Below are 19,601 nucleotides of genomic sequence, written 5' to 3'. Positions count from 1 at the left end.
AGGCTAATTTCCAGGCAGAATGATGAAAATGTCAACTCGTTGCTCCTTGCTAAGTATCATAAGGTTTTGCAAGAAAGAGATGAGCTAAAGAAAGAACTAGTCACTTTACAAACAGGACCTAGAGGGAATATAGATGGACTAGAACTTGCTAGATTGGAAAACAAAACTCCCTAAAGATTTTCCAAATAAAATGCTGCCATGGACAAAGATCATACCAAGAATATGACTATAAATCCCTTTCTTAAGATTGCTACAGAAACTAAAACAGTGTCTAAGTAGACATTCAATTTGACAAAAGGACTTTTAGGAAATTTAAGGGCATGATCCCACAGAATTCTGATCCCCAAATAGTGATTACATCTAGTAGTCATGTCTCAAAAGACAATTGTGGGTGTGGGTTCCAGAGGTTGGAATGAACTGTATCAGTCATAGAGAAGCCTCATAAAGTTTTTAAGTAAGTTTTACTAGCCTAAGAACTATCAGCTTAGACTCCCAGGCTGGTCTCCTAAGTTGCCTAGTCAACAGAATGGAGTGGAAGTAACAAGAGTGGCATTTCAAGGGGTCCTGCATCCTCTGCTCTCCTTCTTTGACTCCTGTCTCTGCCATAAAAACAAGTTCAGCCTGTCCTGCTGAGGAATGAGAGACCATGTAGAGTAAAGCAGAGGACAGCTGTTTTTACGTTTTCAACAAGATGGCAAAGCCAAGAGCAGCCAAAAGTAGTAAAACAAAGCAAAACAACAACAAAAACTAATAGAAAATCTCTCTCACCCAACTTCTGTTAGTCAGAGTTCCGTTACTACCACTCTTAGTACATTCCTTCAGGTTTTTTCCCCTGAGTTACTGCAAGCACTTCTAAACTGTCCCTTATGCTTCTATTTCTTCTACAACAATCAATCTAATATATCACAATCTTCATCATGTTAGTGTTTATTGTAATAATAGTGATAATTTCATTCTTACTTGGAAACCACTGATGGCTGCCCAAATCCATACTGTCAACTCTTCTCCAGACACTAAGAGCCCTTCACAAACATAACCTTTCATTTCTTTACTATCTTTTCTTCTGCAATTCTCCTAGAGAATATCTAATTTACTAAATATTCTTTAAAATAGCATATTCATTCCTATTTCCAAGGCTTGATTCATGCTGCTCTCTCCTACCAAGAGTTTTTCACTTTATCTTATGCCTACTTTGAACTGCACTCTCCATAATGACTTTCCTAACATATTAACCCAGAAAAAATGTCTTTCTGTTCTGATTCCTAGAGCACTTTCTATATACACTTCTTGAAAGATCATCATTTTGTTTCCACTTAGCTGTTTTGTGCATATATTTTATTTTTCCCATACACTATAAGCTTTTACAAGCAAAAATGAGATCTTACACATTTTCATAAAAGTCCTTTCAAGGCTCAGTACAAAATCATAAATGCACATTACATATATTCAGCATTATCATTAAATTCATATGAATAATTCTTAAACATCTACTTTAAAGTAAAATTTTTCTAAGAAAATAATTATTTGAATACAGTTCATTGTTTTCCTTATATATACTGGAATATAAGTATGTAATTAAATTTAAATGGAAACGGTACACCTTTTCCTATCCAAGATATATAATCTTCAGGATTAAAATACACACCCTCTCTGAAATAAATCCACATTGTAGAACTTGTTTAGCTCCACAGAGAATTCTACCATTGCTTGAACTTCAGTCATTTTCAATTTATACTCAGAAGACAAATCTGGTGACAGCACCTTGGTAAGAGAAGGCAGAAAAAAAATCACGAGAAGCACAACAAAATGCCAACTTAAGAAAACCATTAATATTTAAACATATTTCAGAGTATGATATATAGGCAGAAAATAAAAATGAAGCAATGAAGCAAATTAGTTCAGTGTACCTAACTTAGTCTATCCCAACTAAAGAGCACCAGAATCAACTAAATATACTTACTAATAATTTATGTACTAAATAGCAATAATCTATAATTTCAGGTATGTTCTAACAGAATGCATTTTCTAAGATTTGTTTCCCTTTGTGACATCTATGTGATAATAAATAATATAGCAAACTGCTAAAAGAAACTCTGGACTTTATCTATTACAGATAAAATAGTAAAGAAAAAAGTAAACAACCTAATTATTCACATTGCACATAAAGGCAACCCCAGAGTCAAAAAGAGAATTAGCATTCTTTAATTTCCATTAAAATTCATGAAGGGTTTTTTCTGTTACATGAAGTTCTTAAATTACTATTCATTTTTAAATTTCAAAAAAAAAATTTCCCTCATTACAAAAGTCTGAAGTATTCATTTAAGAGGTTTAAAAATATATACACAAGCAAAAATAAAAACATTCACGATTCTATCCACTAAAATGTATACTTGGGTATATATTCTTCATATGTGTGTGCATTTGTAAAATTTCTATAAAAATGGGATCAAACCTCATGCATATTTTATAATCTGTTTATTTTATTTAATTTTTTGATGAACACCTATGTCAATAAACATAATTTTATATATTATTTTCAATTGTTTACTATTATAATTTAAACCATCTCCTATAATTGGGTATTTCAGTGGTTTCCATCTTTTCACTATTTCAAAAAAGTACTGTAACAATCATCTTTATCAATAATACATGCTTTAAAACACAATTCAGAGTTAAGAAAGTGTTGAAAGACAATTCTCCAGTCTCCTGTTTCTGCATGTTTTGCAAGGAGACACTGACTGTCTCTGTTCCATGCTACTTTTCAGGGATGTATGTTTATTGAACGGTCTTAGAAGTCAGAGATAGTGTCTCATACTGGAACAAAGAGCAAATCTGTTTATTCCATTAGTAGAGATAGTCTCCCCCTGAGGCATAAGTCAGACAGACTTACTATCCATTATAAAAGATTTGGGTCCCCTTAGCTTGGGGTTCCTCTCCTATAATACAAACTACTCACATGCAGGTGTTGCCTGGTACTATAGCTACTGCTACTGCTACTGCTGTGAATACAACTCATCCTTTTCTTAGATCTAGGAGTCTCCTGTCTTCTGCTCACATCCATGGCATTGTGGCAGGCCAACTTGTTAGCTTGCAAATGGGATAAAATCTCAGACCCTTCATAGTTTTTGAAATAGTTCTTCAGAGAAATTTGATAAATATTCTGATCTCTTAAATAGAAAAGTAACATATTCTTACCTCTGTTGGTTAAAGCTTCATTTTAACATTATTAAATAACCAAACTTGTACTTCCAGTTACTGATTCTTATTGAAAATATATTGTTCCCCCTGTGAGAAAGAAAGAAAATAACATTTTAAACATTTTGTTCTATTTTACACATAAAGAAGTCCATTTTAAGGAAACATATGCTTCATTACTTAACAATCTCAATTTATCTAAAAGATCTGTATCTTGCATAAGGCTTAAAAATAAGTTTTAGAGATTTTTCATTCACAGTTTCACTGATATCAATATTAACTATTATATCTTTGTTAAGGATTCACTGTGTATACTTCAAAGGGCAATAATACATAAGAATACTTTCTTAGTTCAGTGGCTCAAAAACAATCTTCATGAATCTTCAAAATATTATAAGCTTATTAATTTTTTAGATATAAAACTTACCATTTTAAAATAACTCCTTGGGTAGAGTAAGTAATTTCTGAAATTATAAATATATGAAATGTGCATGTGTGCACATGTATGTATGCACACACACACACACACACACACACACTTGAACTATTTTAAACATTTTGACAAAAAAGAATGCCTGGATATGCTATGGATAGTTTTGTTCACACCCCAAATATTTATAGCCTAAAAAATAAACCACTTGCCCTTGGTAAAATTACCTTAGATACTAAAAATATTAGAATAAAGATCACATTCACTCTTCTTCACAGATTTCTTTTCTCTATCATAAACATATAGACTTTACCACTTTCAATAACTGCTATTTTGTTAGTAATTTATAACTAACATACATTAATATATTAGTTTCAGGTGTACAACATAGTGATTTGCTATTTTTATACCTTATGACCACTTCAATAGTTTTGGTTACCATCTGTCACTATATAAATTATTACATTATTATTGGCTAAATTCCCTATGTTGTACATTACATCTCTGTGATTTATTTATTTTATAACTGGGAATTTATACCTCTTAATTCCCTTCACCTATTTTGCCCATTCCCCTACCTCCATCCCCTCTGACAACTACCAGTTTGTTCTCTGTATCTATGAATCTGCTTCTGTTGTGTTCATTTGTTTTGTTTTAGATACCACATATAAGTGAAATCACATGGTATCTATCTTTGTCTGCCTTTTTTCACTTTTTAAAACACCTTCTAGGTCCCATCATATTGCTACAAATGGCAAGATTTCATTCTTTTTTATGGTTAAGTAATATTCCATTGTATTAATACAGCACATCTTATTTATTCATCTCTTGATGGATATATAGATTCCTTCCATATTTTAACTATTATAAATAATGCTACAATGAATATAGGGGTGCATACATCTTTTGGAAAGAGTGTTTTCATTTTCTTTGGATAAATACCCAGAAGTAGAATGAATTACTGGATTGTATGGTATTTCTATTTTTAATACTTTGAGAAACATCCATATTGTCCTCTATGGTGGCTGCACCAATTTACATTACAACCAACAGTGCATGAGGGTTTCCTTTTCTCCACTTCCTCACCAATACTTGTTATTTCTCATCTTTTTGATACTAGTCATTCTGTCTGTTGTGAGGTGGTATCTCATTGTGGTTTTGATTTGCACTTCCCTGATGACTAGTGATGTTGAGCATCTGTTTATGTGTCTGTTGGCCATCTGTATGTCTTCTTTGGAAAAATGTCTATTCAGGTCCTCTGTCCATTTTTTAATCGGGTTGTTTGGGGGTTTTACTGCTATCAAGTTGTAGGAGTTCTTTATATATTTTGGCTATCAACTCCTTATCAGATACATCTTTGCAACTATCTTTTCCCATTCAGTAGGCTGCATTTTTGTTTGGTTGATGGTATCCTTCACTGTGCAAAAGCCTCTCAGTGTGATATAATCTCATTTGTTTATTTTTCCTGTTGTTGCCATTGCCTGAGGAGACATATATATATATAAAAAAAATACTGCTAAGCTCAATGCCAAAAAGCTTACTGCCTATGTTTTCTTTTAGAAGTTTTTTGGATGTAGGTTTTACATTTAAGTCTTTAATCCTCTTGGATTTTTTTTTAATCTGGTATAAAAAAATGGTCCAGTTTCATTATTTGGCATGTTTCTGTCCAGTTTTCTTAGCACCATTTATTGAATAGATTTCCCCATAGTATTTCTGCCTCCTGTCACAGATTAACTGAGCCTATAAGCTGGGTTTATTTCTGGGCTCTCTACTCTGTTACATAGATCTATATGTCTGTTTTTGTGCTAGTACCATACTGTTTTGATTACTATAGCTTTGTAGTATAATTTGAAATCAGGGAGCAATACCTCCAGCTTTGTTTTTTCTTCTCAAGACTGCTTTGATATTTAAGGTCTTTTGTTGTTCCATACAAATTTTAGGATTATTTGTTCTAGTTCTGTGAAAAATGTCAATGGTATTTTGACAGGGATTGAACTGAGTCTCTAGATTGCTTTGGGTACTATGGACATTTTAATATTAATTTTTCTAATCTATAAGCATGATATATCTTTCCATTTATGTCATCTTCAATTTCTTTCTTCAATGTCTTAACAGTTTTCAGAGTACAGGTCTTTCACCTCCTCGGTTAAATTTATTCCTAGGTATTTTATTCTTCTTGATGCAATTGTTTCCCTTTATCAAAGATGGGAGCGTCTTCTTGATAGTGATCTAGTTTTGACCATGCAAATCAGGACAAAACCCCAAAGAATGGTAAAACAAAAAGATGGAAAGATTCTGGACTCCTGAATAGCTTCACAGAGCACAGATGTCCTACCTAGATAGGACTGCTATCAACTGCTCAGCCTTTTATGTCTTATAACTCTTTGTTACAGCAACAACAACTAACCTATACTCTAATATGCCACCCACTGCAAGCTATTTGCAAAAGAAGCAGCCAGATGATCCTTTATATACTGCATAACATATATATTTAATACTATACAGTTATACATAATTTGTAGTATATTTTAATGTTATATAATAATATATATTATTTGAAAATAATCTAAATTATATCTCTTTCCTCTCTTCCAAACCTTCAGTGGTTTCCCACAATACTCAGTAAAATTCCCTTATGACAGCCTATATGTTGGCTTCATATAATCTGTATCTTCTATAACTTCTCTGACCTTATCTCCTACCACTCCGCCCACTAGTTTCCTTGCTATTCCTCAAACACACCAAATATATTCCTACTCCAGGACATTTCCATTTGTTCTCTGGAACACTCTTCCCTCCCAATATTTTAATGAATCACTCTTCCACCTCTTTCCAGTCTTGAACTCAAATAGCCCTTTCCTGGGCACACTATCTAAAATAGTAACTCTCAAAAAAAATAAAATAAATAGTAACTCTCCTGGTACATCCTTTTTCCTCCCTTATGTTTTTTTGTTTTCCCTCAAACTTATCTCCATCTAACAAATGAAAGGCTTTAATTTATTAGTTTTTATTATTTTTCCCCACTAACATGTAAGCTTTATAATGGCAGGAATTCTTTTTTTTTTAATCTTTATTTTTTTTTGAGAGAGAAAAAGGCAGAGAGAGAGAGAGCACCTGCCACTAGGGGAGAGGCAGAGAGAGAGGGGACAGAGAATCTGAAGTTGGCTCCACGCTGACAGCAGAGAGCCCAATGCAGGGCCCAAACTCATGAACCACGAGATCATGACCTGAACAAAAGTTGGACGTGTTACTGACCGAGCTACCCAGGTGTCCCTAAGCCACCCAGACACCCCTAAAGGCAGGATTTCTGACTACTCTGTTCACAGCTGTCTCCCCACTGCCTGACACCCAGTAGGCACTCAATTTAATATTTAACAAAGATTTAATAAATTAACATGGACTCTTCCATAAATATTAAATGTAACTATTTTTCTATTTAAACCCAACCAACTTGAAGAAAGGAATTATTACACTGATATAAGGAAAACAAGAGACATGCATGAATAAACTTTTATGATAAAATTCCTTTACTAGCATATGTTCTAGGTCTGTTTGTAACTTCTTTCACTCTTCCTCTCGTATTCTGCTGTTTTTTGTTCTATTGTTACTGTCTCATTTTTCTCAAATCCATGTCTTTTTATTGATTATTCTCTAAGTAGAAATATATAATACATGTACAGGTACAGACAGAGTGATGCTGATAAATCTGATTTTCATTCCCCCTCAAAAAAGGAGTAAACAATTATTTTAATGTTTAAGTATTGGTAGAAGAAAAATTTCAAAGAAGGACTAAAGGAAAAGGAGAATAGGCAAAAAGAGAAGGACAAGAAAAACTCAGAGGACTCTCACAGTCAAAGGGGATCTGTGTGATTCTCTTCTCATAAACTCATAAACTTCCCTTTTCCCATTACAGGGAGCAACTGCCACATAGGTATAGCCAATTCTTGCTGGCCCAGAGATGTCAGCAGTTCTAAGTTTTCAAGGAGAAATTGGAAAAATTTTTTTTCTAAAGATGAAATCTACTAAACTTCAGATGTTGCCAAACAGCTAAAAAATAAACAAAAACAAACAAACAATACCTATGTAGTTCAAATCAAATTCATCTACAGGGCAAATGCATTTAGAGTTTGCAATCTCTCACTAACACAGATTCTTAGGCATTCTGCTCCTCAGGAAAAGGATCTTTCATGAAACAGAAAAATCCTGGTCTGTCCTTTCTTAAGAATGAAAGAAGGTAAAGAAAGAACATCTTTCCTTTTACCCAGATGATGTCTGGGAACTCTGCTCCACAGTCAGTTTGCTGGCTTAGAATCTGTCACTTTAATCTGAGCACTTGGAGCTATGGGGATGAGCTGATTTACCTGAGACTAAATTGTTCTTTCTGTTTCCTGGACCTGGCAAAGTAGCTAAACAGAATAATTTGAGAGGTCTGTTGAAGTAGGATTCCTTCCTGGGCCATTACCTAGGTCCCTAAGAGAATTTAGCTGACTAAACTACAAACTCCAATCCAAAGAAGGCACCGGGGACCTCAAACAGAAACTGACTCTGATACTAAATGGGAAATTTATACTGGAAGGCTCTTATACTGACAGGGAGAACAATCTGACAATTACCTTATAATACCTCAGGAAAAGATAGCTTACTTCCAAAGAAACAAAGTCACCTGTTAACCTGCAAGAGAAGTTCTTGGCCCTCTAGAGCTGCTCTGTCCAACACAGTGGCCCCTAGACACACCTGGCTATTGAACAATTAAAATGTGACTACGGTGACCGAAGAACTGAATTTTTAATTTTAAAGTAATTTAAATTTTATTTATTTTTTTTAGTAATTTAAATTTTAATCCAAACACTAACACAGTATAAATTTTTCCACTGAACATAACTTTATCATTTTGATAGGACTATGTTTTATTTTAACTGTTAAAAATGTAGTACACTACTTGATATGCTCTAAGCATAAAGTATACACTAGATTTCGAAGACTTAGTACAGAAAAAGAACATAAATATCTCATTAATGTTTATATATTTATCACATCTTGAAATAATATTTTAGATATGTTGGGTTAAATAAAATATATTATAAAAATTAATTTTCCCAGCTTATTTTATTTTTTAAAATGTAGCTACTAGAAAGTGTTAAATTACATATACAAAGGTCTATTGAATATGTTAGTCTAGGAATACCAAGCCATCTCTTTAACTGATGGAATGTGTAGTAACTGCCCCAGAAATAGCACTAGGTGCATAAAAACCATGCATATTTTCTAAGACTATAGAGATGTTCACTCCCATCAGATCAGCTGAGAGACCTCCAATATCCACAAAGGGGAGTCCAGATATGGATATCCAGAAAAATGTGGGAGATGCTCATACATCATCTATACTAATCCTAAAGCAAAAGCTAACCACTAACCATTTTGAACACAGTCTGAATTCATAAGCATTATCAGAAGTCTATAAGGATGTGGAAATATCTGAAACTAAGAGGCACAGCTTAGAGGTTCCTTAAGATGAACTGGAGACCACAAGGGATGACCAGATCCTCTCACAGAAATAAAAAAACTAACAGACTTGACTCAAACTGCAGACCCAAAATATATGCCCTAAAGATGGATGTTCTTTCTCCTAAGGAAGAGAGTAAAGGAGTTGAAAAATTAGAACTCTGAGACACTCCCTTTGCCAACGCAAGGAATAAAGGAATCACTTCTATCAATTACAGAGCCAACAACTCCAGCTTCCAGATTCTATCCCCAAGTTAGCAGCCATGGCACAAATGGGTTCAGCGATGACGGGCTGAATAATGATGCCTAATCTTAGGTAGAAGATACTAAAGACACAACATAAGGCAAAAATCACTTATGGGCCAACTTACTCTTAAAATTCCCCTAGAAAGGCTCCACGTTGACAATCAATATACCATTTACCAGTGAGTAAAACATGTTTCACTTTGTTTTCCAGCTTTAGGAGAAAATTCACTGTTTCTTCAGCTGAACACTAAACACAGTAACCTTGCATTTAGGGGCCATATTGTACAAAAAATAAACACATCTTTAAATGTTTATATTCAATATAGAGAGAAACTCCAAATATGACAGACATATAGGAACTGATACCAAATGAAGGAACAACACATTCAAGCCCAAATAGATGAGGGGTTTACACTTTGAGAGAGATGTGGGGCCTGAGACTGACATTTGGGATCTGGGACCAACAGAGGAAAGCATCTATACGTACAGTTCAATTCAAATATGTTAAATACGAATATGATGGGAACAAAGAAGGAGGTTAACTCAATCCATTTGTTACTAGCTAGTCAGCTTTGGATTCATTTTCTTGGGCCTTCTCCTAATGAATAAGCAGGAAGCTCAAAATAGGAGCACCTTCAGAAGCCTTCAAAATGCTGTTCTCCTAACTTTGTGAAAAAAGTACTCTTATAACAGTCAAGTGCTACAGCAAACTGAGAAAAGTCTGAAGATGTGTACTTTGGGCGTGGGAGTGTGCTGAGCTGCCACCTTTTCTAAATCTCAGTCACCTAGAGCATTGTAGAACTCCAATCCACATAGGCTCAGGCCCCTACAGTCTTTGAGCTAATCCTGACAAAGTCAGACTACACAACAGCAAACTGAGAACAATCAACCAGTGATATCTGGATTAGTCGTGCATCCCTAACCCTGCCATCTGGTATAATTCTGGCCACCGAAATTGGTTAAGTCTACATTGGTTGGTTCAGTCTAAATATCAGTCTAAATATCTAAACATCTGAGTATGTTATTTCTTGATTTACATTTAGTTCTCTTTCTGTTTGGCTGAAGCCCTGACACCCTGCTCAGCTTTGTAAGCTCCCTCTTGCAGGGGCTAAACATGCTAAGTCACTGTATTATATCCTGCTCTAAAATGGCCAAGCCACCTGTCACTTGCCTGACTCTGAAGTTCATACCATTCAGATGGCTTTTAACTCTCTTTTTGCCTTCACAATATTTCACATTCACAACACACTTTCATCAGTAACATCTCTCATTTCAAAAACTGATTCACAGTGAAGATGAGCTTATCTACTAAGGAAGATGTAAATTAAGGAAGATCACTGGTCTAGAAACTTTTGCTGCTAGTGATTACTCATCACAATGAATTCCTGAGAGTCAGCCATATGCTATACTGCCCAAATTACATAAATATTTAAGAAGAGAAAAGAGTACTAAATTCTTCTCTTTTAGAGACAGGGGAAGAGGAAACCTTCCAAAGGGAAAATAATGAGAACAGCTTGATAGATAAAGTATATTTGAAATAGCTGTATGTTTCTCTACTGATATCAGATATAAACCCAACAGCACTATCAAATTGAAACCAAATACAAACATTCAGAACTTTTTGGAGTACCTACTATTATACCAGTAACTTTAACTATGTGATTTCATTTAATTCTCATAAAAATCTGAAAAGAGCTATCATTACTCCACTTTACAGGTAAGGGAACTAAAGAGCAAAACGTGTATATAACTTATCCAAGATTACAGTTAAGAAATAATGGAAAAACGACAAAACCTTCAAATGTGCCAAAATACATGGCCTAAATTTAAACTTACATAATTGTAAAGTCCACACCTGACCTGTTTTGGAAATAGATTGAATAATCGTCAAGCCATGAGATAAATATGCCCCCACTAAAAGAAAAACTGAAATCAGAATGCAGAATTAATGAAAAAAATAATCCTTGATAAATTAACCACATTTATTTTTCCATGTAATTAGCATTTTTCTCTAATTATGAAATCTTCAAATGTCTCACATCCCACGCCTAGAAACACAAAATCTGAAGTTGTAAAGGCACTGTTATCTTCTAATTTCTTTAAAATTTGGTTTTGAACAGTTATTATCTAATAAAAGAGAAATACATGATTACTAATCTTAGAACTGGCACTTAGATTAAGAAGAAAGCATTCTCAAAACAAAATACTGTTCACTTTGGCGGTGCGTGGGTGGCTTAGTAGGTTAAGTATCTGAGTCTAAATTTCAGCTCAGGTCATGATCACCATTCGTGAGACTGAGCCCCATGTCAGGCTCTGTGCTGACAGTGCAGAGCCTGCTTAGGATTCTCTTTCTCTCTCTCTCTCTTTCTGCCCCTCCCCCAGCTCATGCACATGCTCTCTCTCTCAATCAAAATAAATAAATAAGCATTAAAAAAAAAACATTCTTCACTTTGGATAACTGTATTAATGTGATAGAAAATCCATACAAAGAATTTTTTTTAAACACTGAAAGAATGTTGGTAACTTCTGAGAGTATTCCCATGGTTGACTTACTAAATGAGAATGACATAAACAGACAAATAACTTCTATTGCTCATTATGGGACACTTAATGAAAGCTACCTCTGACATTATATCAACAATGAGAAAACAGATTTAATTTATTAAACCCAGCTCACATACATAAACTTTTCAGGGACACATCAATGACATAAAACAAATCTGCCAGTAACTTAATACAGAATTCCTTTGAATGTAGTATGTTATTATTTACTTAAAAAAAAACAAGAATAGCCCAAATGACCAAAAACTAGTTACCTCTTTTAACATGAAGAGAAATTCACAAAGAACCACAGCCATTATCTACTACCTAGTTCAGGGAGCTGCCCAGCATCCCTTAAAATATTTCATCATATTGGTTATCTCAACAGACAACAAAGCTCAGAACCAGAACAAAAATAAGTATAATGCTCTCTTCGAAAAATATTATTTTTTAAAAAAAATTTTGGAGACGCCTGGGTGGTTCAGTCAGTTAAGTGTATGACTTTGGCTTAGGTCATGATCTCATGGTCCATGAGTTCAAGTCCCACATTGGGTTCTGTGCTGACAGCTCAGAGCCTGGAGCCTGCTTCAGATTCTGTGCCTCCCTCTCTGTTCCTCCCCCACATGTGCTCTGTCTGTCTCTCAAAAATGAATAACTATAAAAAAACAATTAAAAAAATTTTTTTAAATATTTATTTTGAGAGAGAGACAGAGTGTGAATGGGGGAGGGGAAGAGAGACAGGGAGACACCAAATCCAAAGCAGCCTCCAGGCTCCTAGCACAGAGCCTGACACAGGGCTCAAATTCATGAATGGTGAGATCATGACCTGAGCTGAAGTTGGATGCTTAACCTACTGAGCCACCCAGGAACCCCTCTTTGAAAAATATTCTAAGAAACAAACAATGCTTTCATAAAAGTCTATGCTTTCTTGCTTTCTTTAGTCTAGCAGTAACTTTGATGTCAGAGAGATGTGGATTCTAATCCAGACTTACTAAATCTTACTTTACTCAAATGGGGAAATATTTGTAACTTCTAGGTCAAAAGGTAAGAATTAAAAAGATTTTATACACACACACACACACACAAAGCCATAAGCATGGTACTTGGTACATGGTGCTCAATAAATAGCTGATACTATGATTTTATTTTATGTCAACTTTTTTTCCTTTTTTTATTAGGTTTTTATTTTAATTCCAGTATAGTTAAAATACAGTATTATATCAGCTTTAGGTGTACAATAAAGTGATTCAACAATTCCTTACATCTCACTATGTTAATTTTTTTTAAGTAGGCTTCATGTCCAGCACATAGCCCAAAATGCGGGACTTGAATTCATGACCCTGAGATCAAGACTTGTGCTGAGATCTAGAGTCAGATGCTTAACTGATAAGGTGCCCCTTATCTCAATTTTTAAAATAAGACTTCATTTAGAGAAACAATGTAACTCAACTAAATAGGTTTTTATTACCAGTTTCAATTTCGTGGTTTAAAAATATTGTGATTTAGGAGGTGCCTAGGTGGCTCAGTAGGTTAAGCGATCGGCTCTTGGTTTCAGCTTAGGTATGATCTTGCAGTTTGTGAGATAGAGCCCCATGTCGGGCTCTGCTCTGACTGCATACAGCCTGCTTAGGATTCCCTCTCTCCCTCTCTCTCTACCCCTCCCCTGCTTGTGCTTGCACTCTCTCTCTCAAAATAAATAAACTTAAAAATATATATTGTCATTTATAGGCCATCAGACCTTAAAGGGAAAAGAGTTGGCTTCCACTAAGATCTTAGGTGTTGAGAAAAACCAGGGGAAAAAAGAAGGAAACGTGAATATTACAACTCTCTATTCAAAAATTTTTTCTACTGATTTCACTCCCTAAAGACATTTCTTTGGTTCCCCCTAACTGGAGGGCTATTTCAGAACTCTTCTACAAAACTAGGGCCCTTGGCAAGCATTATAGTATATAATTATCATACTTTGAAATAAAATTACTAATTTTATAGGACTAGTGACACCTCTACTCTAATCTTACCCTCCTGAGGAAAAGAATGAATTTTCAGTAAGCCTGAGGACAAATAAGGGTGGTTTTAACATATGGGGTCCTCAATTCCAGAAGACAAAGGTGATGGCAAAGGAAATATAGGCTTCTAAGGTCTGAAACTGTGACTGTCAATAAGCCCTGACCTTGCTGTTTAGACATTTACAGTGAGCAGTACTTCCAGTTGCAGGCCATGACTTACTGGCAACTTGAAGACATCAAGCAGCAGATGTCAGAGATACCAATGACCTAAAAACAATCTTGAATGAAGCAGCTGCATCCCATAAGACAACTTCAAGGGGATTTCAAAAAGGAATACTTCTATTTTTGATTATATTAAGAACTGTAGCAAAAGGACATTTCATAAAACTTGACAGAAATGTTCCAAAATACTATTAATTATAGACTTCTATATTGATAATATAATGTAGAAATACTTTCTGTATTATGGATGGTGTAAAGAGACTTAATCCTATAAAAGGAAATATGCTATATTTTCTCAGGATATTATTTTGGTTGAGAGATAGCTCATAAAGATTATTTCATCAAAATAAGAAGGCGTTATTCAAGCAGGAGAGACCTGGTATAATCTGGGATAATATGCCTGGCATCTCCATATTCCTGTTAAGAAAAAAGAGGCTAATTTTTATTAAATTTAGCACATTACTGATAACTAAGCATGCACTTATTAAAAAATGCTTATCTTTAAAAATAAAATGGTGAAACCCATTATGGAGCTGTTTCACTCTTCCTTCTGAAAAATCTAGACCTAACAACCAGTGCTTTGTAACTTTTCTAAAAAATCATTGAGTTCTTTAAGCTTTTATTTTTGTATCACCATTCTGCTTATTCTTATTCATTTCCAGACTTTCTTCCTGACAAACAACTCAAGGAAAAGAAAAATAAAAACACATTCCTCGAGGTGCCTGGGTGGCTCGGTCGGTTGAGCATCCAACTTTGGCTCAGGTCATGACCTCACAGTTCATGAGTTCAAGCCCTGCATCAGGCTCTGTGCTGACAGCTCAGAGCCTAGAGCCTGCTTCCTATTCTGTGTCTCCCTCTCTCTCTATCCCTCCCCCACTCATGCTCTGTGTGTCTTTCTCTCTCTCTCAAAAATAAAGACATTAAAAAATTAAAAAAAACACATTCCTCATTTCAAATCTATGTGCACCCACCTCTAGCCATTCACTTAAATACACACAGATACATACCACAACATTCACTTTTAAGCAGTTTTTCCTCAATACCCAGAATCAAAGTGAAGGAAATTCTTGCCCTTTCTAATTCCTAAACAACCCCCACTGTCAAGGGTGTATTTCTACAATAAACAAAACTAAAATATAAGACAACAGAAAATTATGTAGGTAACCAAAGTTACATGAATAACTCCTACATTTTTCAGTGTCAAATCCTGACAAAGGGCATTTTAATTCTATATAGTGAATGCAACAGTATCTGTTTCATTGTAATATGAACATTAGTATAAGCTAGTATATAGTCCACCAGCACTCTACTAGATTTTTCACAGAGGTCTAAAATTAAATTAAAAAATTGAAGTTCCAATTTGATCTGGAATTTAAGCATTCAATTATTCTCTTACACAGTCTAAAAGAGATGGAAATAAAGTATTTATATAGCAAGTTTTGCCTGTGGTGGCCCTAAGTATCTTTAAATAAGGCTTTCTTTGCCACTGAAAGATCACTGAGTGGCCACCTTTTTTACCCACTTATTACAGGTAGAAACACCTACCTATAGAGGTTAAGTGGCTTCTACAAATTAATGTCATGAGTCATCATAATAGTTTAGATCTTCTTAATGTTTATTTACTTTTGAGAGAGACAGAGAGAGAGAGAGAGAGAGAGAGAGAGCAAGCACGCGACTGGGGGACAGACAGAGAGAGGGAGACACCGAATCTGAAACATGCTCCAGGCTCTGAGCTGTCAGCACAGAGCCCGACCTGGGGCTGGAACTCATGAACTGTGAAATCATGACCTGAGCTGAAGTTAGGCACTTAACCGACTGAGCCACCAGATGCCCCTAGTTTAGATCTTCTGACTTCAAGTCCTGTGCCTGTTGTCCACCATAATTTTTTTTTAATTTCTAAGAGCACAGAATCAACACACTAAAAAAAAAAAAAAGAAAAAAAAAAAAAACCAACAAGAATTTGTAGGCATTTACTTTTTTAATGAATTGCTACCTAAAAATAAAAAAGATTTGTCTTTGAAAGATGGAAAGCTTCCTTCAGAAGCAGCAGTTATCTCTATTTGCATTGGAAAAATCACTTTAAAAAAGTCTTAAAAGTTGAGGAGTTCATCACCTCTTACCACACACAATAATTGCTGGTTCTTCCAACAGAGGTGTGGCTTAATGACACTGGATCCTAAATTGTATTTCCCTCCACTTTTATTTCTAGTATCACTTTGAATAAGAAACTACATTTTTTTGCCTTGGTGTCTCCCTTCTGTACAACAGAAACAGAAAAATTTAAGTCCTACCTGACATAGACAATGTAAGGAAGAATTTACTGTTTGTGGACTGCTTTGAGATTCCAGAATGAAATACATAATCCAGTTGATCTTCAACCCTAGAATAAAGGCAAACTTCACTGAAAGTAACTGCTTCAGCAGATGCCTTCAAAATAAAATACTACACCATTACTTAAACAGAGCGGTTTTATGTAAATTAAATGGTGGGGGCTCCAACACTGGTTAGAAAGGTCTTTTGCCCAATTCAAAAATTTAATACTTCTATTCTCACATATTTTTCATTCAGTAGGCACATTACACCTATTCTTAAATTAGTAGAAATTATATGCATTTATTAAAGAGAAGAGAGACCCTCAAGAAAATGATGCAATCAGTTGCAATAGTAAATATATAAAATAGCAAATTAACGAATTCTCTAAAATAAAATTTGTTAAATTTCATTTAAGGTCAGCTCTTGGACAACTGTATTTACTGAAGGGCAACAAAATTTCCAAATTTTAACCTTATGTTTGTAGATCAGCCTTTAACAAATCTTAACCCTTTATACTTTCATCAAGTCTATATTAAACTTACTTCTTTTGACATATAAACGTAATTCTTAGAAATTAAAGGTTCAATCAGTAAATATAAGAGGTTTATTGCTACTGTCACTCTTTTGATGATATTCCCAGTGAGGGAAGAAAAGAGATAAAAGAGATTTTATTAAATTGGAAGCTGAATTAAGAATACTGAGAGGATACCTAGCTTAGGTAGAAAGCACAAGAGACAACTAACTCTTCAGAGATATAATGAAAAGTAAAACAGACTGAAGAGGCTATGAAAAAGCAAAAAACAAAAACAAAACAAAACCTCAAAACACCAAAAGCAGTTTGAGAGAGCGAGAGAGAGAGAGAGAGAGAGAGAGAGACAGAGAGAGAGAGAAACACCCAAGATTAGATAACAGAAATAAAGGAATAAAGGAAAAGGACGGGAGGACGCGAGCCATCAGACGGAAACCGATGAAACAGGGTACCAAAAAGAGCTAAAGATTATGGGAGTAAGGGCCTGCGAAGGTAAGGTGGGGCACCGAAGGAACTCCAGCGCAAAACGACATTAAAGCAAACACACAATCGTAAACTCACAAAAGAGAACGAAGATGTGCCGACAGGAGAAAAATGAGAAGAGAGCCAAGGAAGAAATCATAGAGGCAAACTTGGTCGGTGAGGGTAAGAAGAGTCAAGAAGAAGAGCCAGACTAGGGATGCACAGCGAGATGGAAGCAATCGAGGGGAGCAAAAGGATACACTGCCTCAACGGAGACCAGCCGAGCGAAAGGGCACGTGGGAGGAGGGGATGAAAGAGCAGAACTACGAAAGAGGGGTAAAGGGAGGACAGAGCAGCGAGGATGGAGCAGACGGCGAAGGGCAGGCGAGGTCTGGGAACTGGAATGAGGTTCAGGAAGAGCCGGCCGAAGAACATGCCGCAGGGGCAGGGGCGGCAGGGAGCACCCGGTGAGCGCCGTGGCTCCTCGCCACCCGGAGGGCACTCTGCACAGCCGTCCCCACCGACCTTCAGCGGGCCCAGGGCTGGGCTCCGACCGGCAGCCGCCGGACGAGGGGCCGCAGCGGGCGAGCGGGGACAAGGAGAAGGAGGCCGCTTCCTGCCGGGCCCGTGGGAAAGAGGGAGGGAGGGGTCCTGGGTGTAGGGAACCCGGGGAGACGGTGAAGACAGAGGCTTACCTTTCGCCGGGTTCGGCCTCCTCCACTGCCAGTCGGACGGAGGAACTCGTTGTCCTGCTGGAAAAAGACGGCCCTACCCGGGTCAGCACCATCCCGCCCCGGGCCCCCTCACATCGCCGCAGTAACCGCAACCACCGCAGCGAAGGAGCCGGTTCGTCACCGCCGCTCGGCTACCGGCCCACCACGGCCAGTGAGCATGCGCAGTCGCCCCAGTCTCGAGGGATTCCCGGCCAGCCAGAGCTACCTGCGATCAACAGGTCTCCGGCCCTGCGGCCCCGCCCCCGGCCTTCTCTCGCCTCCCCCGTTCCTCCCTGGTCCCTCCCCTCTCTGAGGCTAGGCCCCGCCCCTTGCAAACACTTAGCCCCGCCCCTCTCCCGCGTCCCAAGCCTCTCAAGCGCCAGTGCCAACAGATTTCGGGATTTATCCACTCTATTCGGCTCTCTATCCCAAGCTCTCGCGAGAACGGGAGTTTTGCGTCAATAAAATGCGCGAACGCCTGTGGTAGTGTCTGACTAGGGGTTTAAAGAAACAAGGCGAGAGTCTGTGTTTCATGCTGAAGAGGAGGGTATAGGAGGATCGCAAAAGGAGGGAGTGCTAAGACTTCAGCTCTATTTCTCACGTTGATTTTTATTCGCTCTTCCTGACCTTTTGGCTGCCGTCCTGGATAAAGAGCCTAGTCCCTGCGCTACTCCCCTTGCGCAGTAGGAAAGGAAGCTGCAGGAAATCCACGCTGGCTCAAAACTGCTGGCTTTTAGGGACTTCTTGCATTTTTGGAGAGATCGTGGATGCTGCTATGGTTACTGCTAGGTTACTGATGCCCACAAAGGCGGGGAGAGGGGGCGATGAAGTGAAGTCTTTAGCTTTGAAATTCCATTAAAAGAAGCCTATGATTTGGTTAGCCCGTGAAGGATAATCTTGTGATTTACTTTCTCATCCCAGTTTCTGAATGTAATCCAGGCGAATTTTTTGTAGCTGTGTTACTAAAGCAAAGTTAATGAAAAAAAGGAAATTGTGGCTGTGGTGTGTGTTAAAAGTGAATTTGGAGGATGAATAGTGTTGATGGGTGTAGAACAATGAGCGTACTTAATGGCACTGAACTGTAGTTATAAAAAGGTTAAAATGGTAAATTTTGTAGGTATGTTTTAATAAGACTGAATTCAAAAGAAAAGGGTTTGTGCACTTATTTGGAAATACAGATCTTCCTTCAGTTATGACAGAGTTATGACCTTATAAACCCATCATATATTGAGAATATTGTGAGTTGGGGGTGCCTGGGTGGCTCAGTTGATTAAGCATCCCACTCTCCATCTTAGGTCAAGTCATGATCTCAATGGTGTCTGCGTTCGAGGCCCTCTGTCAGGTTCTGCTCCGACAACACAGAGCCTGTTCGGAATTCTCTCCCCCTCTCTCTGCCCCTACCCCACTGGTAGTGCACTCTCTCTTTGAAAATAAATACTTAA

The 19,601-nt window shown here is 36.8% G+C and overlaps 1 protein-coding gene across 5 annotated transcripts in view; it reads right to left on the bottom strand.

Annotated features, from left to right (window-relative positions):
• Positions 1-18,352, bottom strand: part of FAM135A (family with sequence similarity 135 member A) — a 120,273-nt gene extending 101,921 nt beyond the window's left edge. For 2 of the 5 annotated variants that reach the window (XM_042986633.1, XM_042986637.1), the window contains exons 1-4: positions 18,142-18,352; positions 16,434-16,522; positions 3,196-3,285; positions 1,646-1,761 (exon numbers count right to left, since the gene is read on the bottom strand). In XM_042986633.1, coding sequence (XP_042842567.1) covers positions 1,646-1,722 — 77 coding nt within the window. In that variant the 5' untranslated portion in view covers positions 1,723-1,761; positions 3,196-3,285; positions 16,434-16,522; positions 18,142-18,352. The remainder of the gene's footprint in view (positions 1-1,645; positions 1,762-3,195; positions 3,286-16,433; positions 16,523-18,141) is intronic. The other 3 variants (XM_042986636.1, XM_042986639.1, XM_042986634.1) reach the window with 2 other exon arrangements.
• Between the last annotated feature and the right edge of the window lie 1,249 nt (positions 18,353-19,601).

This window comes from Panthera tigris, chromosome B2 (assembly GCF_018350195.1).
Source record: "Panthera tigris isolate Pti1 chromosome B2, P.tigris_Pti1_mat1.1, whole genome shotgun sequence".
Taxonomy (NCBI): domain Eukaryota; kingdom Metazoa; phylum Chordata; class Mammalia; order Carnivora; family Felidae; genus Panthera; species Panthera tigris.
The sequence above is the reverse complement of the archived record's forward strand: the minus strand, read 5'-3'. Positions and strand labels throughout refer to the sequence as shown.